Here is a 26,265-nt window from a genome sequence, read left to right on the forward strand (position 1 = left end):
TTTGCTTTTTTACCAAAAATATATCAGGATAATATTACAGCTTAATGTTGCTACCTTAGTTGGTAATGTGGAGTCTCTCCCAAGTTGAAAATATCCATGCGTGCTCTGGCTCAAATTTGTTTTATTGAAAATCATTTGTTATGATCCACATAGAGTCCGATAGCTTAAAAAAATAAATTTGAACTTCTAGTGAATGACTGACCAGAATGACCAAAATAATCATATGGTAAGATTTCAAGTTTTAAGATTTTCATTTTAATGAACAAAGTTAAAGTAACATTGACTAAACACTATTTCAGTTGGCAACTTGTATGCTAAACTAAGAAAAGATCCCCCATTTAACATTTCAAAAGACCAAAAATCTCCCTCTACTGTTCCTTAGGTAAACACTTAATCCAGGAACCAGTCAAAAATGATTCTTTTTCTTTTTTCAGCTGGATAACTTCTAATCCCTGAACTGGCATTCACAGTGTGGGTTACCTCTGAGATCCCTCCCTCTAGCCAAATCTAGGCGAATCTTCAACTTCGCACGATCTTTGTCTCTTCAATCTGTGAGTGAGCTACCACCCACATTTTGCGTGGTGAACAATGGAGACTTGCTGCCTCTATCTCTCTGATTCTTGCAGACTGACTCTGTCTGTGAGGTTCAATGATATTTTTAGGGAAACCTGTAACCTGATCTGTCAATGACTCCCTATGGACCCTTTCCCCCTCAAAAGCCCATCTCCATGGTAATGTGAATCACATGGGCCTTGTATCCAAATAGTAATGATAATTAGCTATTCTTGAGAACTCTCAACTCCATTCTATCTTGGAATTAAATAGACACATGAAAGTATAACTGTTTACAAAACCTGATATGGGGCACAATCAATCAAAACCTGACATTCTTAACACTTCCCTGGGACTCGGAGACTAACAGTCTGTTAACCATCAGCACAGCTGTTTGGGTAATAGTTTATAGGTGTAAATATCTTGCACCTTCTTCCCAATAAGACGACCTTCGCTGCTGCTTCCCCCACCCCCTCCCTCCAAATTTTTAACAACCAAGCCACCCAAGCTTGTTGTCAGGCAGAATTCAGAAGAGGCCATGTGACCCCTTCATTCCTCCATCCTACCCTAAATTAAAGACACAGTCCCAAAACATAGCAATCACATAAAACCTTTGTAACATATTTGTTCACAGCCAGAGTTGGTTATATTTTATGGAATACAACTGTGCTGTTGGTGTATCATGATATTGTGATTATTTTATATATTGGTTTGGACATATCTATTTTCCATAAATATATTATATAAAAGAACACCATTTACAAGATTGCTTCGATTTTGATTTCAGTTCACAGTTGTTAGGTGACTGTGGGCATGATGACCTGGGGACTGTATAATAAAATAATTTGAATGCTATAAAACAGCCTTCGTAAAGTTAGGTTTTATTTACGAAAAAGGGAGCATTTACAGTAGTGTGGCAGTTTTAGGATTTCCTCGATTGTATTTGCATAGTGTTGGCTAGAGGATACGTTAGATTGTTTTTTAGCAGCAAAACTATGCAAGCCTTTGGTGTAGTATTTAGGCCTTATGTTCTAAGACTCTAGTTGTGTGTTCTTCACTAAGGTGCTTGCAGTTATTATTGAGGAGGTGGGCAAATGAATTTAAGCAGCCAGGATTAGGTTGCCAACAACTTGAAACTGACTCAGCTATATATTTAAAGAAATGACTGCCCCATAAATGTTGGTTGGTGCTCAGGTACACCTTTGTGTACCTGCCACAAGCTGGCAGGCTTGTGCTAGACTTTGGATGGGGAGTTGTAACAAAGGCTCCCTCTCCTATGAAGTATTATGGATAATGGAAATCAGAAATAAAAACTGCTTGAAATACTTTGGGTCTGGCAGCATCTGTGTAGAGAGAGTGTTAATGTTTCAATTCGATAATCCTTCATCAGATCAGTCATCAGCCTGAAACTTTAAAATCCTCAACTTGGAGAGAGAAAAGAGTTATGCCAACACCTTTGACAATTGCTAATCAATTATGTGGTGTTCCTAAATCCCCTTCTAGGTTTTGTCTGTAGTCTGTTGACATGGAAGTGAGCATTGTGGACAAGATGGAGGTATTTTCACAGTGTTGTTTAAGGATGTGGGATTGAGTTCCAATGGATCATGATGAATATTTTAGGTAATTGTTCTGGAGTTAAAATTTGAACTTAAAGGTAGTAGATGTTGAGTGAGGTGGTACAAACCATTGGCAGAGCTTGACCTAGTTTATTAGCCTGGTGATATTTGTGGCAGCTCTTGAATTTGCTTGATGGATGTTTGAGTGTTTCCTGATACTCCAGGTTAGGAAAATGTGCTCAGGCAATCTTCAAGGTAACATGAGCTTCTTTCCAGGTTGACAGAATTGTCCGTGATAGGTGTTTTAGGCTACTTTATATGAGGGTACTTTTGGACAAGGGACTGACAGTGAACAGTGACTTCCATTTGAGTCTTTTTTTTTCAGGAGGCTGAGGTTTTTCAGAAGGTTCCAGGCCACGGAGCCTGTTTGCCCAGAAGTTGTTACAGATGCAATCGTACATGGATTGTTGCTGCTAATGATGTCTTGGTGATTTCCTTTCTTCAATACCTCTCCCATTCTTTGTTTTCCTCTCCCAAAATAAAGGGAAGTGAAAATGTTTTTTTTAAGGAGAGCATTTGGGTTGGGATAGAGAATTCTTGAAGAGAAAAGACATGTTGGATTCTGCAACTTTTATGTATTCTTTTCTTTTTCCCCCCCACCTAGAATGATGATGATGGTGAAGTTCCATTGGATAATGTCGACACTGCTCAATATCGTCAGCGATCTTTCCTCCAATCACAGCCTGTCCGTAGAACACCACTGCTCCACAATTTTCTACATATGTTGTCCTCACGGTCATCTGGTACAACGACTGGAGATCAGAGCCAGAGTGAGGAGAGCACCTTGCCAGCAGGTGAAAGTGGTAGGACTTCGGTATATGCTGTGCTTCGTGATCGTTTCAGCTACCCTGTACAGGAGTGTGTTCATCACATGGGATTGGTTTGTTTGTGTAGCCGTTGTTCTGCCCTGAGGTCGTCATCCTCCTCTTCTGTACCCAGCGAAGACAGTACTCCTTCAACATCCTCTGCAGCCACCACCTCGACTTCTGCACGGACTGAGCCTCGTATTCCTCCTGAAAGGCCTTTATCCCAACCTGACCCACGTATTCCTGACCGACCTTCTGCATTCAGTACTGTAAACTATGAGACCTCTGGCAACTCCCTCCGAAATTTGTCTGCAGCCACAAGCAGGAGGGGCTTATTAGGGCACACAGCATACCATTCAGGAGGACTGCAACAATCTAACTCCACCCCAGGGTACAGAGAACAGAGCTCAAGGTTAAGTGGGTCTGACTGGACAAGAACAATGCTGAACATATCGCCAAGGTCTGAATTGGAAAGTATGCCACCCCCTAGAACTAGTGCGTCATCCGTAAGCTTGCTGTCGGTGCTGAGACAGCAGGAGACAAACGCTCAACCTGTTTACACATTAGCCTCTGAGGGGAGCAGTGTCTCGAGCCCTGGCACAAGCAGTAGTGGTAATACTGGTGTTAACAGCAGCACAGGTGAAGAGAGATCGAACAACCAGCCATCTGTCAGGAATGTCCTCCAGTGCAACCTGAGCCGCTATTTCATGGAGATGGACAGCTTCCAGCACGTGGATCAGCGAGTTGGTGGCGAGTCCAATCAATCCCAGCAGGTGCAAGAGATCCTAAATAATAACATAGAACCTAATAGGGCAGGGCCATCACAGCAAAATGGTGAAAACACTTCCAATTCATCAAGTGGACATCTTAGCCGTTGCAGAGCCTGCCATAATCTTTTGACTTTTAACCATGACACTCAGCGATGGGAGCGGACCACACAACTTTTTTCATCTAATGAGAGCAGCTCTTGGCATGTGCCAAACAGTTATGAACCACTAGGGCAGGGTAGCAGCCATTCCCCAACCCCACCAAGTAGAGGGATCATGGGTAGGGCTCATGGATTGAGTGGCACAGAAGGCAGATTTGCCCGTCATGGCTCTGGCCAGCAAGGGGAACGTACAATGGGTCTAACATTTAACAATGAGACGGGACACTGGGAGCGGGTGTATAGTCAACCATCAAACAGAATGTCGAATGTTTCACAAGAGGCCTTAAACCAAGAAATGCCTGAAGAAAACTCAGAAGAAAATTTGCTGAGAAGGTAAATTTTTCTTTATTTTACAATACAGGAAGTTAAAATTAGCCTTGAGCATCTGTTCTCCAAATGGGTATTAATCTATAGTAAAAATACCGGCTGTAGGAAGTTACACATTTCCAAGTCATAATAGTCGTGCATGTTAGAGTCAGCCCTTGGCTTTTTTTTTTGTACTCGCTTGTATGTATACATGAACATACAGTTTGTGATTGAAGTTAAACTTAAATTAAGGCACCTTTAGTATTTAACTTCACAATACTTGGTTAATTCCAGTCTCCAATAATAACTTGATTTGAGTACAGGCTGGCCCACATTTGAAATTGTAATCTTGACTTTCATTGTAGCTGGGGAATGTTGGATTCCTGAATGCTCTTTGAACCACGAGAGCGTATAAGGTGTTTAAAGTAATAACGATCATGAATTGTTGCCTATTGGGTGGTGAAGGGCAGCAGTGACATTGTAACAGGTAGCGCTGGAAGGGCTGAGCTCGTTCTGCAGTTGTTGATCATTTCATCACTTCACTGTGCCATGTAAATTTTTTATTTAAAGCTTAAGACCTTCATATTTGTTCACACTGACCAGAAAAGTTATTCGAAAGCATATTAATGGTTAAAACTGACAACAACAAAGATGGAGGCTCATTGAGGTTAGCAGCATACTTGTGGAACAATGTGGTTATGATAACTGAGGTCTATCTCTGCAAAAAGCAGATAGTTCTATCCTGGATGAACAGCTCTTTACTTTGAATCGGGTTGTTTAAAGCTGCCAATTTGGATAATCCTGTTTTACCTCTCGTGGATCAATGGCAAATCATTAGTCATACCATAGCATATGCGTACTGCTACAAAAGGATGAATGAGTCTTAACCTGAAACTGCCATCTGACAGGCTTCCTGCCAATGGCTTAAGTTTGCTATCAGGGTGTGAAAAACTGAAGGGCACTTGAACCTCCCTTAGTTACCGATATTTGTTTGCTCATTTTACACACCTGAGGACACTAAAGCGAATCACCCAGATGACACAAATCTAATAATTATTCCTTTCTCCTTTTTATTTGCCTTACAAGATAGTTATATGTGTGGAAAGTCCAGGGGAAAGTCAAAGTACAGCAGTTAAAATGTCATGTTGCAGTACCTGAACATTTACAAAAAATTAAATGACAGACTCTGTGAATCTGTTGATTTTTTCCTCTGGATTTTTATTGGTATTTTTCAGTTTTCATTTTTATCAATAAAAGGCAGGTGAGGGTTGGGGTTGTATGTTCAAATAAAATGAAATTTAAAAAAAAAATATATTTTGAACATCACAATCGAAAGAAAGCAAGCAGACTAATGAGGCACATGGCTAATCTGCCCTCAAACTCTTTCATGTGACTTTTCTCTCCATCTCTTGATAACCTTGCCTAATAAAACTCTGTCGATGCTGAACTTGAAATTTTTAATTGACTCAGCATCCACAGCCTTTTAGGGAAAGAGTACCAGATTTCCACTGCCATTTTTGTGTGGGAAAAGTCTATTCTGATTTCACTCTTAAATGGCCTAGCTTTGATCTTTAAGTTTATGAGCTTTATGTTGTTCTGGGTTCCTCCACCCTATCTACCCTATAAAAACACTTGATTTTAAAGATTTCAATAATAGCACACCTAAACTTTCTAAGCTTGAGAAGGCAAACCAAGTTTATCCAATCTATCGTTTTAAACCTTTAAGTATTGTTTTAATGAATCTGCCTGTACCTAATTTAGAGGGTGGTGTAAAGTGGATTGGGTGAACTGATAAAATCTGTAGATATACATGTTTAAAATGTTTTATCATGCATGATCCTTGACAAAGGGTTTTAATGAATATTTTACTCCAGATGCATTACAGTTGAGCTTAATTCAGCTCTTATTAAATATGGTCTTCACACACAGCTCTTGGCCCAGTCAATAGGCAGTAGTCAGGAACAGGATTCCTCCGTTTTCCCTTGACTCAGCAACTTCTTTCTTCTCTTTCCGCACCACCGCACCCGTGTCAGTATCTTTTTCTTGTCCACCATATCACTTGTACTGCTTATTTTTGTCTGGACTAATCAGCTCCGTTTTATTTTTGTAATAACCAGTTTTGCCTCTATGCAGGTAGTTTTCATAGGCCGGAAACTTGCAGACATTGTTTAAATAATTTATATTTTAATAAGATAAACCAAAGCTGCAGGGCTCCTTCAAATTTTAATTGCATGTATTTCATTGCTAAGATTTGCTATTTTTGTTCCCTCACAAAAGGAGGTTATAATGAACGTCACAGAATGAATATTTGGGAATAAGTTACAGGCTAGGATCTAATCAAGGAGTCAGATGGCCTATATGTAGAATCTGTCTTGTCTGCCTGCACATTTCTGATTGGTTGGTGGTTTGATTTGATGAGCGGAGCCTGGCTCTCGGCAGGATATGGGGCACATCGAGGCCTGGAGTACATGAGGCTGCCAGTGGTTGAGTGGGGTGAGGGTTTGGTGGAGGAAAAAGAACAACGGAAGGTATTGCGAAAAGTAGGGAAAAGGGGACAGCCCTGTCTGGTACCTCGATGGAGGTCAAAGAGTTTAGAGTGGCTATTATTTGTATGTTTTGAAGTAACCAGTGAGGAGTACAATAGTTTTATACGTTTTATAAAAATGGTCCAAATCCAAATTTTTGAAGAGTGAAGAACTCTATCAACTTCCACTATATCAAAAACCTTTTCTGCATTCATAATTATAAGGACCAAAGGGAGACGAATAGTTGAATGTGTATAACTAATATTGAAAAGACGCCTTAAATTAGAGAAGGATTGCCTGCCCTGTATAAAACCTGTTTGGTCAGCAGAGATAATAGATGGACAGGTTCAAGATGGTGGGCTAAGGCTTTAGCTAGTTAAAAGGGAAATAGGCCGGTATGAACTGCAATGGAACATATGAAGCAGTACATAGCACCTTGGTTTAGCTTACTTTTCTTTATTTGGTTGTATAAATTCTGTAAAGATGAATATTTTGCCAGAATTTCGATTCTTATTTCAGCGCACTCCATTTTTTATTCCCAAGCATTTTTTTGTTACAATAGACGATTAACTTCTTATTTTATTTGGAATAAGAAAACACCCAAAACTTTACAAATTTATCTATAAATTCCCAAATATTTAGGTGGTTTGGCACTGCCAAATTTTCAATTTTATTATAGGTCTGCTAATATCTTTAATACCTTTTAGCTTCATTTGGACTTTGCTTGTTTAACGTGGAGGCAGCCTCCTGTCAATCCACATCTCTGCCATGCTCCTCCATTCCTTTCTCAACTAGTCACTTTTCTTCAAACCCTATTGTTAGACAATCACTTAAGATTTGGACCCAGTTTAGAACAGAATTTGGGCTGTAATCTCTCTCTTTACACAGCCCTATTAATGCTAGCCATTTATTTCTGCCTTCATTAGGAGATCCTGCCTTTCAAGTCTGGCACGCGAGAGGTGTCAAAACCCTTGCTAGCTTATACATTGATAATATTTTTGTTTCTTTTAACACTCTCTCCCTCTTGGCAACATGATCTGCCCCACACACGTTATTTTTGCTATTTACAAATCAGAGATTTTGCATGCAAAAAAATCGCGCAGTTTCCTTTATTGATCCCTAAATCACCGATAAATATTGTTAGAATTAAATCCTTTTGTTATGGGGCTCATTTCCAAATTATATTCTCTAATTTTTTCACTACACTGTCCTTAGCTTTCTACCTTTAAAATCTTGCTCCCAAAGAGTTTTTGACTTAGACTTATCAGAAGATAACTGGAAGTCTATTCTCTCTCGTGTACACTCCTCATCTGTATGTGCAAGACATGGGGTGCTACGATTTTAAAATCTTACATCATATCCATCTATCCAAGGTGAAATTTTGATCTAACCTGTGATAAGTGTCATACTGCCCTAGCCCCTCTAATTCATATGTACTTATCCTGTCCTAAATTGGCTTCGTTTTGGACAAAAAAATTTAGATCACTCTCCACATATTTTCAGAAGCAACTTTGAACCCTCTCCTATTACAGCACATTTTGGAGTGGAACCAAATGGCATCCCTCTTATAAAAATTCAGTCTGATACATATGCCTTTTCAACACCATTGGCTAGACGTATTATTCTATTAAATTGGAAACAGTCTGCCCCGCCTTCTTTTACTAATTGGATATGTGATCTTATGCAGGATCTTAAACTTGAGAAAATTAAGTACACTATAAGAAGCTCTACTGATGGATTTTATGTAGCTTGGCAGCCTTTCTTAGATTGCTTTGAGGAACTACAGCTTTCTACTTATATATAACTGACCCTAATTAGGTTATATGAATTATATCAGGTGAAACTATATCTGACTGTTGTTGATTTCTAATTATTTTTTGGGTAGTTGTAGAGTTATTTTTTTCCTTCTTCCTCTTACTTCTCTTTTCCTTTCTTCCTCTTTCTCTTCCAAATGTAAGCGTATTGAATTATTCCTGTACTGTAAGCTTTTTTTCATGTGGTTACTCATGACTGATCAATTGTTTAAAAAAATAATTAATTTAAAAATAGTTATCCTGGGGAATGCGTGGGAGGTATGAAATGGGGATGGGATGGTGTGGGAGGGAATGTACGCTAGGGATTGTTTAAGAAGAAGTGGTAGGATGGGGTGGGGATATGAGACTGATGAGAGGAATAGGTTGGATATGGCATGTGATGGGGATTTAAACCAGCACTGTTGTCATAAAGACACTAATTTCACTGTAAATGTTTGCGGGTCTCTTGCTTCCAACAAACATTGGCGAGTGTTTTAGTGGGACCTAATTGAGGAATTCACATTGGGCGAGACTCTAGAATGATTTGGAGATTGTAATTAATTTGAGTTATTGATATGATTTAAATATGGAATAATGTACACCTGGGAATGAGGTATAGGGTGGTATTTGATCATGGGGATTGAATTTTCCGCACACTAAATGATGAATTGCAGATATTACAAGCTTTTGAACTACCTAATCAAGAGCCAGATGAAGTCCCATGCTACTAGCATTAAGTATAGTCCTGGTGTCAAGAACCCTCCAGTGTAAAGGTGTAGAAAATAAAATCCGATATCTGATTTACAGAAATTATTCCAATTTAACTGACCTCTTAATTAAGAGCAATATTTTAATGTGGAAATTCAGTTATTGAGTAGGCACCAGGGATTGTAAGATCTACTCCTATTTCTTGTCCATCTCACTTCCACATTTCTAAGGCTTGGTTTGGAATCTCATATTTTTCACTGCCTGATCACCCGGAATCCTGCATTTAGTGAACTTATTTATTTTCTAGTTTAGGGGTTCACATGGTTTACACATACATACTGACTTAGATATGGTGGAAAAGCTTTATAATGGGATATCTTGTTTGACAACCCACTCAAGGCTCTCTGATATGTACTGTGGTGAAATGTGTCTCCTGGAATGCACATTATTGGGTTGGTTGATGTCATGTGTTCCACAGCCTGGGACACTTGGGCAACAATCACGCTTTGCATCATCCCTCCTGTCCCACATATGGAGTAGGTGGCCACATTGTCCATGCCACACATTGATTTGGTTGAACGCTGTCCACTCTCTTGGTCAGATGTCAACACTAGGGATCTCTGATGTTGGGTCATTGATAGTGTGTGAATTCTTTTTAGCTACACGCCTCCCATGATTCTGTCCATCTGGACAATGGGTTGATTTCAGCTGCATGTTTATTAGGTGTCATTTCCCAGAATGGCTGATCTGATGTCAAGAGCTTTCCTGGTGGTTTTTTTTTTTAGTCTTTCTGATTGGGTATGTCTGCGTTGCTCACTACTTTTTCCATCTCACGCAATACAGTGGTATCGTGATGAATTGCAGGAAGGCAATATGGGACAGCACCAGAAGCCACTGAGTGTATTTGAACATCCCTGACTCTCTTCTCATGACAGTGTTCAGCTGCTCATTCGTGACACTTTTGTGGTGACTGAGGGACCATGAGGCAGAGCATTCGGGGGCAGAGTAGAAGAGGGCCACTATTGCAGTGCATGATCCAGAGAGTTTCCAGATGAGGTTAACCCTGCTTTTTGCTTAGAATAATGAAATTACAGGAATGAGAAATAGCCAGCCTTAGCACAATTAGCCCGCCCCGTCTCTCCAAATATACACATTTCCTTTGCTATAGGAGTAGATCTTATGGCCCCTGGTGCCTACTCAATGGCTGAACTTCTACATTAAAACATTGCCCTTAATTAAGAGATCAGTTATATTGGAATAATTTCTAAATTGGATATAGGGTTACATTTTCTACACCTTTACACTGGAGGATTCTTGACACCAGGACTAAACCTAATGCTGGTAGCATGGGACTCATCTGACTCTTGATTAGGTAGATCAGAAGCTTGTAATATCTGCAATTCATCATTTAATGTGTGGAGAATTCAAACCTCGTGAGCAGATGCCACCCTGTACCTCATTCCTAGGTGTCTATTATTCCATATTTAAATCATATCAATAACTCAAATGAATTACAATCTCCAAATCGTTCCTGAGCTTCTATTATTCTGTAATTGACAATATGAATTCCTTAATTAGATCCCACTAAAACACTCACCAATATTTGTTGGAAGCAGAAGCCTGCAAACATTTGCGGAAAAATAGTATCTTTATGGCAACAGTACTGCTATTGAACACATGGGGAACAGACTGGTTTCTCACCTTTTGGAGGATGCTTTTGGTCATTCCAATTTGCCCTTTTCCAGGCTTCTGCAATGCCCAAGGATCTTGATTCCTTACTGGATTATACTGTATCATCCTTTATTTTCCTATCACCCTTGGTTTCCCCAAGTGCTGTTAGTCACATGTGATCTTTGTTAATTATATGGTTAGATGATTCAGACATAAGCAAGCCTGTGTTCACATGATGCCTTCACAAATTCAAGAGGTGCTGATGGATAGAAATGATGAGTTGCTTGTTTTATCCTCCTTAACCAAGGGAGCTGTGGTCTATTTATACCACCACTACTAGTATTCCTGCCAAGATGAACTCCGCAAAATAAGAAACACATTTGGGCTTTTGCCTTTTAGCTCGGCTGCCCTCGATAAGCACAGTGAGACATTGGGACATCCTTCAGCTCTCTTTCCTCACCACTAGAAGACACTTGACAGCAATCAAGCATTATGTCAAGCTTCTGTTTTCTTTTAGTCATTATCTCAATGCATTAGTTGTCCAGGCTGGAGATGCACTGATCCCATACTATGCAGTATGGGTTTTGTAGAATGTTTAATACAAGAAGTTTGCAAGAGCTTTCATTAGGTAACATGAGTGTGTTCCAAATTGATATTGTACCATGCATGGGAAGCCACAAAGCAGGCTTGTACCTCAATTGCTAGCACAACCAACTTTGCACAGGGACCAATGAAAAATTGGTAATTGATTTGCCCTGGACATTGCTTTGAGAGTGAAGAAAGAATAAAGTTATTTGTATACCGCCTTTCTCATTCTCACAAAGTCTCAAAAGAACTTTACAACCAATGAATTGCTTTTCAGGTGGTTGTCACTATTAGGGGTGAGCAAACACAGGAACCATTTTGCGCACAGCAAGGCTCCACTAGCAGCAGTGTCATCAATGACCAGAATGATTAATTTTTGGTGATTTTGGCTGTGTTGGATTATTTGCCAGACCACCAGAAGAACTGTCTTCAAAAAAAAAGTACCACGGAATCTTCTACATCAATATGAACAGAAAGATATTAAACCCAATTTTAATGCCTCATCTGAATGATGGTACCTCCGATAACACAGCATGCCCTCCGTACTGCCACATTGAAGTGTCTTGGTTATTTGACACCTCAAAGTCAGTCAAGACAACTTGGGCCTTCAATTCAGCTGACCTAGATTCCAGAAAGATAGGTGAGGGATTTTTAAAAAGCTGTGAATCAATGCAAACTTGTATAAACCAGATATTATGAAATAGTAACCTCTCTTTCTGATGTGATGATGAATGTTAATTATTTTAATATTTTTGGGAATATTGTGGTACTCTGTAAAGAAAGCTGTGTGTCCACGATTAACGAAACAGAGCAAAAGGTTAATAAAGACAGCTTGTCTATGGGAACTGAGACATGAAAGGTAAAGGTTTTAGATGCATGCGTTTGTAACGAGAGGCTATGGTATAGTTGGAATTACAAATAAATAAGTTGGGTATTAAATTCTGCCTTAGGTGATAAGTAAGGACTTGACTTCTCAGCTGCTAAATTTCAAAAGCAGTTTAAGGGACTTTTTCAACTTGTGTAATGATCCCAGCTGAGGTTACCCCTGGACAGGTCTGATCCCAGTGTGATAGATCCTAACTTTTAATTTGTTTGTTTAGATATGTGGTGAGTGGCCACTGAACAGTCACTGGAGTCAGTTTATGAACTGTTAACAAAAGAATGAAACATGTATTTAACAAGAAAAGATAAACTGTATTACAATATTCCTTCATCCACAACTATACCTTTACAGATATATACCGGTTTGTAAGGATAACGCAAATTACAAAAACAACCTTATACTCTAATGTTCGCAATAAGTACAAAGTCCATGTAAAAGGCATCCTGTGATTGGTCAGACCATGCTCTGAAACCAAGTGACAGATGCCATCTCAACCAGATGCTATGGATCTCTCCTCAACTCTCCTTCACACACATACACACCACCCCCCCCCCCCCCCCCCCCCCACCCCGACGCTTGTCACTCCACGAAGCAACCTGTCTCACTGAACTCCATCTTTTACATGAGGGTTTCCAGTCTCTTCTCTTTAAGAACTCGCTTTGGAATCTTCTCCCAAACCGATGCTTTCTCTCATATGCCTTCTGCAAGGCTTCAGCTCCAGGGTTTCAAACTCTCCTTCTGATGTTCCTCTTCCCTGGGTCACCACATGCATTCAAGCTGCCTTCCATGCACTCTCTCTCACCAACTCAGACTTCATTAGTACCACTGCTTCACATGCCCATAGCAAAGAATTACAGACGTTTAGCTGTCTCTTGGACCATCTTGCCTCTTAAATCTGATTTCTGCAGCTTTTTCCTCTTTTTAAATCTGAAGTTTGAAGCCTTTCTCTCTGCCCCTCACTCTTAACTTCACTGAACAGTACCTTTTCCAGGTTCCTGTCCCTCCTTTGACTAGAAGGTCTGCTTGGGACTTCCCCTGTTTCTGTCTCACTCCTATGGCCTTGGGACTTTTTGGCTTTTTTGGGAAATCTGCTCTCACTCTGCCAGTGTCCAGTCTCTCTCAAGTCCTGGCTTCCAACAGAACTCAAAACTGCTGTTTCCTTAGTTTATTTATGTCTGCCTGTGGACCTGTTTCGCTGGACTCCTGTTGTTAGGCGATAGCCCAGTTTTTTTCTACTCTTGTTTTGTTTAACTTAGCTGCCACAGTCGTAACACTCTTATTAGAAACGCAGGCGCCTTTTAGATTGAAACTAAAACTCTGTTTGACCTTTCTTAACACAGATACTGAAATACAAATCAAACTTAAACTTTAAAGCTAAAACTCATTCCTAACATCCACAGATACAAATTTAACTTAGTAAACTGTCTCATTTCCTAACACCTGCAAAGTTTTAGACTTTTCCCACGGATTTGCCCCTGTTCATCTCACTGGTGGTAGGTCTTTAAAAGTGACATGAATTATCTTCCCATTACAGTTTCCTTTCCAGAACGCAAGAAGCTATATAACAATATGAGATTCAAAAATTATGCAAACTTATGTCCATCAAGTAAACTTTGAATCTGATATGCTAGTCATTTTGTTCTCTACAGAATGGCATTTTGTTAGCCATGCTGGATAATACTCGGGCGTTGTTTATGTTTTAAAAATTCCTCGGAAATTTTAAATACATTTAAGTATCTGGTTAAGGTATGCTGAATTTTTGTTCAAAAACCAATAGCTGTGAGGGAGGTGTCTCAATTTTCTTTTAATGAAAGCTCTTAATGCACAACATCAAGATTGTGTAGAGAAAACAAAAAGATATGATCAAGTAATACCAAGTCTGGGTCGACTCCAGAAGATGTGGAGGTTTGAGAGAAGTTGTATTCTTTGCTGGCTCCAAGCTGAACCTTCACTTCCCTGCAGTTTCCTAAGCTGGACTTTTTCCCCCAGTGCAGTCTCTTGACATGAGGTTTCTCCCTCAACAGATCTTCTAACATTTGACTGATTACCTTTTTCATGTCACCCCTTATCCTGAGAACTTTCCTCGTTGAGTCTAACCGAATACCACTGGTTCTTAAGATCCAAAGTACCTTTGCATCCAATCACGTGCACCTGTTGCCTCCATCTCTGGACCTAAGTTCCCTGCTGCAACTTCCTTGTGGTCTAAGTCCAGCTCTACTCTTTGTCCCCTCTCATTCATTCAGCCAGTTTTCTCTTCATAATCACATTTTCTGTCACCCACAATGCTTCTTTTCTCCTCCTCCTTTCTCCTCCTCCTTTCTCCTCTCCTAGGCCTCAGTGCTCCTTGATTTAGCCCACATTCTTCCTCTGGCCACCATTGGCGTCCTCCTCAATGGTCTCTTAAGTTGGCATCGTGCTGCACTTCCAGTGCCAGCTTGCGCAACTAGGATTGTCTACTTGACTTTCTCCAGCCCCTGTTCTGCTGCCAACCGTTTAAAAAAAAACTGCTGGTGGGCATTAGGTACCAGCCTGCTCCATCATGACCCCAGAATGTTGGTTACTCTGCACATCAGGCCTTGTCTTCTGTGACTTCCTTGTGGATGAACCTCTCACCATTCTGTTGCTGACAAAATCCTGCCTTGGTGGTGATGTAGCTAATTCCCTTAGCGTTCCCACCTGGCTATATGTTCCATTATCTGCCTTGCCCAAATTATTTTGGTAGCAGTTCGCTTTGATGGCAGAATTTTCCACCAGTCCACTGGAACCTTTCCCTCCTGAGCGCCTCATTCTCTTCTAACCTTACTTAGATTTAATAGCTTCCACATCTAAAGATGCATGAGGCAGGCAAAGCACTCCATTCTCTCCTGTCCACAACCAACATTCTCATGCTGCTCCAGGGTCTGTTGATCAGCTGGATACCTCTACTAACAGTCTGACCTTCCTTTTGTTTTTTTTTTTTCACCCTCTCTCAATCTCTGGTTTTCTCTTTTTTTTTAATTGTTGTGGTGTTTGTAATGCAAACAAGGCAAGGAACGTCGCAGGAAGAATAAAAAGAAAGCTAATTATCTAAATGGTGAAAGATTGCAGAGCTCTGACATTCGGAGGGATCTGGGTGCCCTCGTGCATGAATCACAAAAGGTTAGTATGCAGGTACAAAAAGTAATTAGGAAAGCTAATAGAATGTTATCATTTATTATGAGGGGAACTGATTACGAAAGTAGGGAGATTATGCTTCAGTTGTACAGGACACTTGACACCACATCTGGAGTACTATGTACAGTATTGGTCTCTTTATTTAATGAAAGATGTAGCTGCGTTAGAAGTAGTCCAGAGAAGGTTTATTAGACTAATACCAGGAATGGGTGGGTTGTCTTATGAGGAAAGGTTGGGCAGGCTAGGCTTGTATACACTGGAGTTTATAAGGGTGAGTGGCAACTTGATTGAAACCTTTAAGATCCTGAGAGGTCTTCATGGAGTGGATGTGGAGAAGATGTTTCCTCTTGAGGGAAAATCTAGAACTAGGGAGTCACTGTTTAAAAATAAGGGGTCACCCATTTAAGACAGAGACCAGATGTTTTTCTCTGAGGGTTGTGAGTCTCTGGAACACTCTTCCTCAAAAGGTGGTGAAGCAGAGCCTTCGAATATTTTTAAGGCAGAGCTAGATAGATTTGTGATTAAGAAGGAGGTGAAAGGTTATTGGGGGTAGGCAGGAATGTGGTATTGAGGTTACAATCAGATCAGCCATGATCTTATTGAATGGTGGAGCAGGTTCAAGGGGCCAAGTGGCCTACTCCTCCTAATTCGTATGCTTGTATGTACGTCCCTTGGTTATAATTTCATTATGTTGAGGAGTGCAAGCAGACATTTGATTTACTTTGTAAATTGTCAATAACCCATTCTTACAAGGAATAAAGAAAATAACTTTTGATGTAGTGCCTTGTCAAACATTTGTGTCAGCCGTGGCCCAGTTGGGAGCACTCTTGCTTGAGTCAGAAGGTTCTTGATTCAAGTTCCACTCCTGGACTTGAGCACAAGAATCTGGGTTGACACTCTAATTCAATTCCAAGGCAGTGTTGCACGGTCTGAGGCACCATCTTTTAAATGCGATATTACACAGGGCATTTTGCCTTTTCAGGTGGACCTAAAAGATCCCATGGCACTGTTGTGAAGATGGGCAGGCAAGTTATCCACCGCTTTGTGGAACACCTTCGGTCTGTCCGCAAGCATTACCCAGACCTCCCTGTCACTTGCCATTTCAACACACCATCCTGTTCTCATGCCCACATGTCCGCCCTTGGCCTGCTGCATTGTTCCAGTGAAGCTCAATGTAAACTGGAGGAGCAGCACCTCACCTTCCGACTGGGCACTTTGCAGTCTTCTGGACTTAATATTGAGTTCAACAATTTCAGATCATGAACTCTCTCCTCCATCCCCACCCCCTTTCCAATCCCCCTTTTTCCAATAATTTATAATTTTTTTACAACTCTATATTTTTCTTTTCCCTCGTATTTTTAAATTTATTTCGATCTATTATTTCATCTCCACCTTTTAGCCCATTTTGATCCCTTCCCCCCCCAACCCCACCTGCACTAGGGCCATCTGCCACTAGCTTGCTCCCTTTAATGTCCCCATTAGCACATCTTTAGAAAATATCACCATCAACACCCCTTTGTCCTTTTGTCTATGACATCTTTGGCAGTCTCTTCTTGGCCTCCACCTATCACTGGCCCCCATCGTTCTCCTGTCCCATCTCCTTCTTCCAGCTTATATTTCATCTCATTTCTATATGTCTTAGTTCTGATGAAGGGTCATATGGACTTGAAATATCAACTGTATCCCTCTCCGCAGACGCTGTCAGACCTGCTGAGTTTTTCCAGGTATTTTTGTTTTTGTTCTAGATTTCCAGCATCCGCAGTATTTTGCTTTTATCCACGGTATCTTGGCCAATTTCATCAATTAATAACCAGATAATCTGTTATGTTATCAGATTGCTGTTTCTGGGAGCTTGCTGTGTGGATTGGCTGCTATGTTTTCTACATTACAGGGGTGACTACACTTAAAGTACTTTATTGGCTGCAAAGTGCTTTGAGATGTCTGGTGGTAATAAAAAGTGCTATGTCAATGCAGATCTTGTTCTATTTTAAAGCACAAGTGCATTACTTGAAAATACATCTGCAGCAAAAAAAAACTATACTCTACATGATTGAAATTGCCTGCATATGTTCCATTTTGGGATTTATATGTTGTGTAAAGAATTTTCCTGCTTATCTATATGTGGTGAGCATGAAAGTGTTGCCTGTGCCAGTTGGCCGTATTATCTTTGTCCAGGTGGTGGTGCTGTTGTTTTGAACATCACAATGAAAGCAAATTCCTTTTTGTGAATGCAAGTCAAGGAACTTTTCAATAGCAAAATGGGAAAAGTTTTGCAATCTGATGAAAGCATTCTTGCTTGGAATTGGTGCTTGTTATGCCTTTTTTCTGAGTTTCTCATTTTTAAAAAGCTTCCCCCCCCCCCCCCCCACCCCAGCCTTGAAGTCACTGACTCCTGCTGGCACTTGCAGTTGCCCTCCCCAAGTATCTGATGTGAACTGAAACAGTGACTGGTGGCAGGCTATTCAATTATGTGAACAGTTAGACCAGACTGGGTCCTCATTCGATGTGTATATGTGCACTTAACATTGATGTCTCTGGTAGTTGGGAATGGAATTTCCTTTTTTTTTCTCCATCCCCCAAAGCCTGATGACATTGCGGCCAATTGAAGTGTTCTGAACACTGACCTACCTGGGATCAGACAGCTCTGCATCGACCATGGATTGCATTTGTCAACTGAATAATCTCGGGCCTCTGATGGATAGTCAGTTGAAATTTCCATTTGATGCTTTGGCACGTGCTGAGGTTGAGGACAGTTGCAATGTAAAGCAAGAATGTCATTTTTGGATTAATTCAAACATTTGTTATTTGCTTTTGAAGAAAGCTTTGACTGTTTGGGTCAACAAAGACCGAAAGTGGATAAGTAATATTAATGGCCATTTTTTAAATATTTGTAAGCTGAAATAGGGCAATTGTATTGAGTGGAAGGGCGTCTGGGTATTAGTGATCATAATGTAATCAAGTTTTCAGCAGTTATAGAAAGGAGCAAAGAAAAATCAAAGGTCAAAATATCTAAATGGAAGAGAAGCAGTTCCAGTGATTTGAGAAGGGATCTTCTTGGAAACAGTGACTGGCCAGGAAAACAGTGCATGAGCAATGGGGGGCCTTCAAGGTAGAAATACTTCAGGCAGAAACCAAGCATGTTCTGGTAAAGAGGGCAAGTGAGGCATCCAAAGCTATAGTTCTGGGTGATAAAGAAAATAGAAAAATAAAGGGAGGTTTACGAAAAATGTCGTGTACAGAATATAGCTGGAAGTTATTGAGGAAGAGCAAAGTGTGAAAAAAATTAGTGGCTAATATTAAAGGGAACCCAAAAATCTTTTATAAATATAATACAAATGAAAAGGATATTTAAAGGAATGAGGCCAATCTGGGACAAAATAGCAAATCTTGTGGAGGAAGAGGGTGTAGCTAAAACACTTTAGATACTTTGTATCTATCTTAAAATAAGGGGATGAAGTTAATGTTGCAGTAGTGGAAATACTTGATAGTATTTTTAAAAAATAATTGAACAGGTTGATATTAGCCAAAAACACAGATAAAAACAAAAAAACTGCGGATGCTGGAAATCCAAAACAAAAACAAAAACAGAATTACCTGGAAAAACTCAGCAGGTCTGGCAGCATCGGCGGAGAAGAAAAGAGTTGACGTTTCGAGTCCTCAGTGGTCTCCTCTACATTGTAGAGACCAAACGTAAACTGGGCGACCGCTTTGCAGAACACCTGCGGTCTGTCCGCAAGAATGACCCAAACCTCCCCGTCGCTTGCCATTTTAACACTCCACCCTGCTCTCTTGCCCACATGTCTGTCCTTGGCTTGCTGCATTGTTTCAGTGAAGCCCAACGCAAACTGAAGGAACAACACCTCAGCTTCCGACTAGGCACTTTACAGCCATCTGGACTGAATATTGAAGTCAACAACTTTAGGTCGTGAGCTCCCTCCCCCATCCCCACGCCCTTTCTGTTTCCCCCTTCCTTTTCTTTTTTTTCCAATAAATTATATAGATTTTCCTTTTCCCACCTATTTCCATTATAAAAAGAAAAAAAAAATTTTTTTTTACATCTTTTATGCTCTCCCCACCCCCACTAGAGCTATACCTTGAGTGCCCTACCATCCATTCTTAATTAGCACATTCGTTTAGATAATATCACCAACTTTAACACCTATGTGTTCTTTTGTACTATTGTTGTTGACATCTTTTGATGATCTGCATCTATCACTGCTTGTTTGTCCCTACAACCACACCCCCACTCCACTTCTCTCTCTCTCTCTCTCTCCGCCCCCCACACACACACCTTAAACCAGCTTATATTTCAACTCTTTCTTGGACTCGAACTCAAGTTCTGTTGAAGGGTCATGAGGACTCGAAACGTCAACTCTTTTCTTCTCCGCCGATGCTGCCAGACCTGCTGAGTTTTTCCAGGTAATTCTGTTTTTGTTTTTGTTTTGATATTAGCCAAAGTTCAGACACCTGGTTCAGCACCCTAGTTTGCTGAGGAAAGCTAAGGTGGAGATAGTAGAATCTCTGTCCACAGTCTTTCAATCCCCCTAGGTTATGGGAATGGTGCCAGAGGACTGGAGAACTGTAAATGCTACACTACTCTTAATAAAAGGAGAGAGGCAAAAACCTGGTAACTACAAACCATTTAGATTAATACTTATAGTGGCGAATGGATGTTTTCCTGCTGAGAGAAAATTATGTAATGGGGGTTCTGCAAGAGTTGTTATTAAGCCCAGTGTTTTTCTTGTTATAAATAAGTGACCTGCACTTCAGTATATGGGGTATATTTTTGAAGTTTGTCAAGTTTTGTATCATCTGTAATGTAGTAAATTGTGAGCAGGTTAGTAGCAAACTTCAGGTCATGTGTTGGTGAAATGGGCAGTCGTATGGCAGATGTAATTTCATGCGGTTACGTATGAAACAATGTAGAGAGGCTATAAATTCTAATTTATACCATTTGGAGAGAGGTGCAAGAGCAGAGGCACCTGGGTGCATACCCTCAAATCCTTGAAAGTGGCAAGGTAAGTTAACAAGACAGTTAAAGTGTATAGAATATTTGGCATTGCATTCAAAGAACCATTTAGAAAAACAAATTCTTACTAAACATTTTAAAAATCACTGGTTAACCCTTAGCTGAGTATAGTGTCAAATTGTGAACACCATACATTAAGAAGGATACCTAGGCCTTGGAGGGTACAGATGAGATTTACTGCAATACTACAAAGGATGAGGGGTACTAGTTAGATGGAGAGATTGGAGAGGCTGGGATTGTTCTTTTCTGATTGAGAATGTTGAGGGAAAACTTATTTCAAGTATTGAAAATTGAGGGGCTTTTTGAAAGAATAAGTAGGGAGAAACTGTTGCCAATGGGAAGTGAGTCGATATCAAGGTCATGGAGTTAAAATAATAGGCAAAATAACTAGAGGGAAACTATTTCTCACAGATGATCTGGAATGCATTGCCTGAAATTGTGATAGAATCAGGTAACATGGAAGCTTTCAAAACACAGGCATCTCTTTACAGGGTGATGGGGAAAACATCAGGGTGTTGGATTAAATTAGACAGCTCTTTTGAAGAGATGACAGCAGAATCGCCCCCTTCTGTGCTGCAAGTTTCAAGGATATTATGCTCCTGAAAAATCCAAAGCTAAAGGGCAGGTACAAATATACCAGAAATTTTCCTGTCACTTGGTCTTTATATGACCTTTCATCACCCCGGGTACAAAGTGTCTTCTGAAATTGTGAAGTTTTTTTCCTTAACATACCATTACCACCCCAGTTGTTATGGTTCACTCATGTAGTCTGAGTTGCTGTAGCAGCGTTCACTTTTGCATGAGTATTGTAGTCTGGAACTTTGGACAGTGATGGTAGAAGCTCCAACGTTCTTTCCTTCACATGGTTACTAACTACTGTACTAAAACATTAATCACAAAATAAACAAACCTTTCTCTAATTGAGCATTAAAATCATCAAATTATTTTAAATTGAATTTTGTATGGTTTGATGGATTAGTCACTTCTGGCACATTTTCTCTGCACCTTCCCTTTCCTTACCTACTGCCCCCTTCCCCCACCTCAGAAAATGCAGGAAACAAGGTAGGATTACTTTAGGTGTTATGATCCCCAGCTGAGCCCTGGACAAGGCTGATCCCAGAGTGGAACCCAGTTTGATAGATCCTAACTTTTAATTTGTTTGTTTAGATAAATGGAGAGGGGCTACTGAACAGTCACGAGTCAGCTGATGAATGTTTAACTAAAGAATAAAACGTTCTTTTAATAAGAAATGATGAACTACATTACAATACTCCTTCACTCACACACACAAGCTTTAGTGGCTGGAAGCCAGTGTCCAGTGGCGTACCACAGGGATCTATGCTCGGTCCCCTATTATTTGTCATTTATATAAACAACATAGATGACTATGTGGGGGGTAGGATTAGTAAGTTTGCGGATGACACAAAGATTGGTCGGGTGGTTAACAGTGAGGTTATGTGTCTTGGGCTACTGGAAAATATAGACGGGATGGTCAAATGGGCAGACAAGTGGCAGATGGAATTTAACCCTGAAAAGTGAGAGGTGATACACTTTGGAAGGAGTAATTTGACAAGGAAGTATTCAATGAACGGCATAGCACTAGGAAGCTCTGAGGAACAAAGGGACCTTGTGTGTCCATAGATGTCTGAAGGCGGAGGGACATGTTAGTGGGTTGGTGAGAAAGGCATATGGGACACTTGGCTTTATAAATCGAGGCATAGTTTACAAAAATAGGGAGATCATGTTGGAGTTGTATAGAACCTTGGTGAGGCCACAGCTGGAGTACTGTGTGCAGTTCTGGTCGCCACATTTTGGAAGGATGTGATTGCACTGGAGAGGGCGCAGAGGAGATTCACCAGGATGTTTCCTGGGATGAAACATTTAAGTTATGAAGAGAGGTTGGATAGACCTGGGTTGTTTTCATTGGAACAGAGAAGACTGAGGAGTGGCCTGATCGAGGTGTACAAGATTATGAGAGGCATGGACAGGGTGGATAGGGAGCTGCTGTTCCCCTTAGTTGAAGGGTCAGTCACGAGGGGGCATAAGGTCAAGGTGAGGGGCAGGAGATTTAGGGGGGAATGTGAGGAAAAACTTTTTTTTACCCAGAGGGTGATGACGGTCTGGAATGCGCTGCCTGGGAGGGTGGTGGAGGTGGGTTGCTTCATATCCTTTTTAAAAACTACCTGGATGAGCACTTGGCATGTCACAACATTCAAGGCTATGGGCGAAGTGCTGGTACATGGGATTAGGTAGGTAGGTCAGGTGTTTCTCGCATGTCGGTGCAGACTCGATGGGCCGAAGGGCCCCTTCTGCACTGTTTCTGTGAAAAGCTATTTTATACTCTAATGTCTGCAATAAGTACACTGTGCATGTACCAATAGGCATCCTGTGGTCTGACACCACACTGTGAGACCGAGTGACAGATATCACCTAAACCAGATGCTGTGGATCTCTCCTCAATTGCCCCCCCTCCCCCAGACACTTGTCACACGCTGAGCCAACCAGTCTTGCTGAACTCCATCTTCCACACGAGGGTTTCCAATCTCCACTTCCTAAGACCTCGCCTTGGAATCTTCTCCCAAACTGAAGCTTTCTCTCAGATGCCTTTCACGCACTCTCTCTCACCAACTCAGTTGTAAACAATACCACTGCTTCACATGCCCATTGCAAAGAGTTACAGACCTTCAGTTGTCTTTAGACCTTCTTGCCTCTTGCAAACTGTCCTCGCTTTAAATCTGATTTTTGCAGCTTTTGTCACTTTAAATCTGAAGTTTGAAGCCTTTACCTCTGCCCCCACTCTTTACTTCACTAAATAGGACCTTTTCAAAGTTCATGCCCTTCCTTTGACTAGAAGGTCTGCTAGGGACTTTCCCCTGTTTCTCCCTCACTCCTTTGGCCATGGAACCTTTTAGTTCTTTTGGGAAATGTACAGCTCCGTTTCCCACCACCCAGACTTTCGGGAGTCCTGGCTTCAAATTGAAACTTAAAACTTCTCTTTCTTTAGTTTTTGTGTGTGTGTCTGTGGGAGGCACCTGTCCCTTTGGACCCTGTTGCTAGGCAACAGCCCAATTCTATGACCCTTGTTTGTTTATCTTATCTGCAACAGTTGTAAAACCCTCACTAGAAATGCAGGCACCTTTTTAAAGTGAAACTAAAACTCAATCTGACCTTTCTTTAACCCACAGATACAGATATACAAATCAAACTTTAAAGCTAAAACTCATTCCTAACACCAACAAATAATATCACTTAATTAAACTATCTCTCTTTCCTAACGTAGGCATTGCCATGTATGTTTATGATGCTTGTATTTTTGCTCAGTTGCTCTCACTTTTGAGTCTGGAAATTAAGGGTTGAAGTCTCACTTCATATGTTCAGTGCGCCGGACAGCAACTTCCTTTCTCTGAAGTGCTGTTGTTTGCAAAGATGGGAAAACCTGTTCCACTCGTTCAGAAGAATGGTTCTGATCCTGTAGAGAAGATCAAAGACATCTTGTGTCCTTCTTCCCTCAACCCATTCTTGCCTCAACATTAGTGAGTCCTGTATCATGTTGCTGCTTTTGTAAAATGGTTGCTACATTTGACCCCACAAATGTTCAAAGTAGTTCTCGTCAATGAGATTTTGTATGGCATGTCTCAAAAAATATCAAATGGTAATTTTTTTTCGGTTTGGGTGATCCAACAGTTTGAAACCATTGCTTATTTAATCAGATAAAGTGGCACAAACTTGACGAGCTACGATGCATACTTTCTAATGGAGGTAAATATCCAGTGACTGCTATTGCAATGAAAGTTTGGTTCAATCTGTGATGTTACACTAACATTCATATTAACAGAGTAACATTTTATTCTTTTGGGAAAAAATTACATTATTTTAAATCGAGGTAGAAATTGAGAGTGCTTCTCTTCAAAGTATATTGCATATGTACAATTAATATAATGCAAAACACAACACTTGAACAAAATATAATGTCTTCTGATGAAAGGCAATCAACTATAATGTCTACATTCAAGCAGGTGGAAAATTATTTCAGTGCTTTCACCGTTTTGACTCTTTCTCAAATGGATATTTTACAGTGAAGCACAAGTGCTAATTACTTGTTGCCGTGATTTTAGGGAGATTATATAAGAGTCATAATTGCAGTGCTCTTCTGTGCTTAAGTGCTGTAATAGGTGTTCTTTGTATCTTCACAATGCTGTATTTATGATTACAAAACTCCAAGTGCCAAAAATTGTTATGCTAAATGACAGGGTAGACTAAACATACAGATATTCCAGAGGAAAATTATGGAACATCTTCAACCAGAGAAAAAAGCATACTTCATATGTATGCAGTTTTTTTTCTCCAATGAATGAAGCATATTGATTCCAGGAATTATATACGAGTTGATACATTAAATTGATGCTTCCCCTTCATTCTCTTGTAACTAACAAATGGAATATTATACGTTGGGTAGGTGAAATGCTCCCATGGACCTGTATTGTGTAACTATCGGAATAACACATCCCCTTTGAGTCTTTCCCTACTTTTCATCTGTTTACGCCCACTTCCCTTTCCATTCATTGTCTCATCTACCTGAGCACTGCTTAGTGAAAAGAGCCTTGATTGCTGTGTATTGTAAGTGGAATTTCTGTTCTGGCAAGAATTCCTTCCTACAGTATGCAGCAGCTAGAATTACTCCAATTAATCTTACTATTCATTTCCTGCTACTCAGCCAATTTCCTAAACTTTCAGTTCATGAGCTTGAACTTTAGCTAACAATCTCTTATGAGAGGTATTACCAGAAGCTTACAGACAAATTTAGAAATTTGGAAAGAAAACTGAGTCAAACCTTTATGGAGTTTGCTGGAGAGGAGGAAGTGGTGTTTGATAGGTGGTGTAGATCAATAAAGCTTGAAAAAGACTTTCAGATCTTTAGGGAAGTGTTTCTGGTGGAATAATTTAAAAATAGTGTCCCTTTGGGAATAAGGTCCAATCTAGATGAATATAAGTTCGTAAAAAGAGCGCGGTGAGCGAGGGGAGTTCGTTTTAAAAAGAGCGCGGTGAGCGAGGGGAGTTCATTTTAAAAAGAGCATGGAGATTGAAAATAAAAGGAGAGGAAGCTGAAGAGGAGTGGCCAGTGTGTGAGTGGCCCAGTGAAGGAGTGGAGCTTTGAGGCTTTGGCTCGAGAGGCTTCAGCGAGCAGATGCTGAGGACGAGCTTGCTCCTAGTGGGGTAAGGCTGGGTAAGTTCCTTTAATTAAATTAGGAGTAGGTAATGTAGGTAGTAGTTAGGGCAGTTGAGTGCTCCGAATGCAGCATGTGGGAAGTCAGGGACAGCACAATTGTCCCTGGTGACTACACCTGCAAAAGGTGCATCCAGCTGCAGTTCCTGATAAACCAAGTTAGGGAGCTGGGGCTGGATGAATTTCGGGTCATTCGGGAGGCAGAGGCAGTAATAGACAGGAGTTTCAGGGAGACAGTCACCCCCAAAAGTCAGGAGGCAGGCAGCTGGGTGAATGTCAGGAGAGAGAAGGGGAATAGACAGAAAGAGCAGAGCACCCCTGTGGCCGTTCCCATCAACAATAGGTATACCATTTTGGATACTGTTGGTAGGGACGACCTACCAGGGACAAGTTGTAGTGGTTGTGTTTCTGGCACCGAGGCTGGACTCTCAGCTCAGAAAGGAGGGAGGGAAAAAAGGAGAGCAGTAGTGATAGGGGATTCGATAG

The 26,265-nt window shown here is 40.7% G+C and overlaps 1 protein-coding gene across 4 annotated transcripts in view; it reads left to right on the forward strand.

The window, feature by feature from the left end:
- Nucleotides 1-26,265, forward strand: part of LOC121283200 (activating molecule in BECN1-regulated autophagy protein 1-like) — a 508,780-nt gene that overhangs the window by 60,446 nt on the left and 422,069 nt on the right. For all 4 annotated transcript variants that reach the window (XM_041197450.1, XM_041197453.1, XM_041197452.1 and 1 more), the window contains one exon: nucleotides 2,773-4,235. In XM_041197450.1, coding sequence (XP_041053384.1) covers nucleotides 2,773-4,235 — 1,463 coding nt within the window. The remainder of the gene's footprint in view (nucleotides 1-2,772; nucleotides 4,236-26,265) is intronic.

Source organism: Carcharodon carcharias, chromosome 10 (assembly GCF_017639515.1).
Source record: "Carcharodon carcharias isolate sCarCar2 chromosome 10, sCarCar2.pri, whole genome shotgun sequence".
Lineage (NCBI taxonomy): Eukaryota > Metazoa > Chordata > Chondrichthyes > Lamniformes > Lamnidae > Carcharodon > Carcharodon carcharias.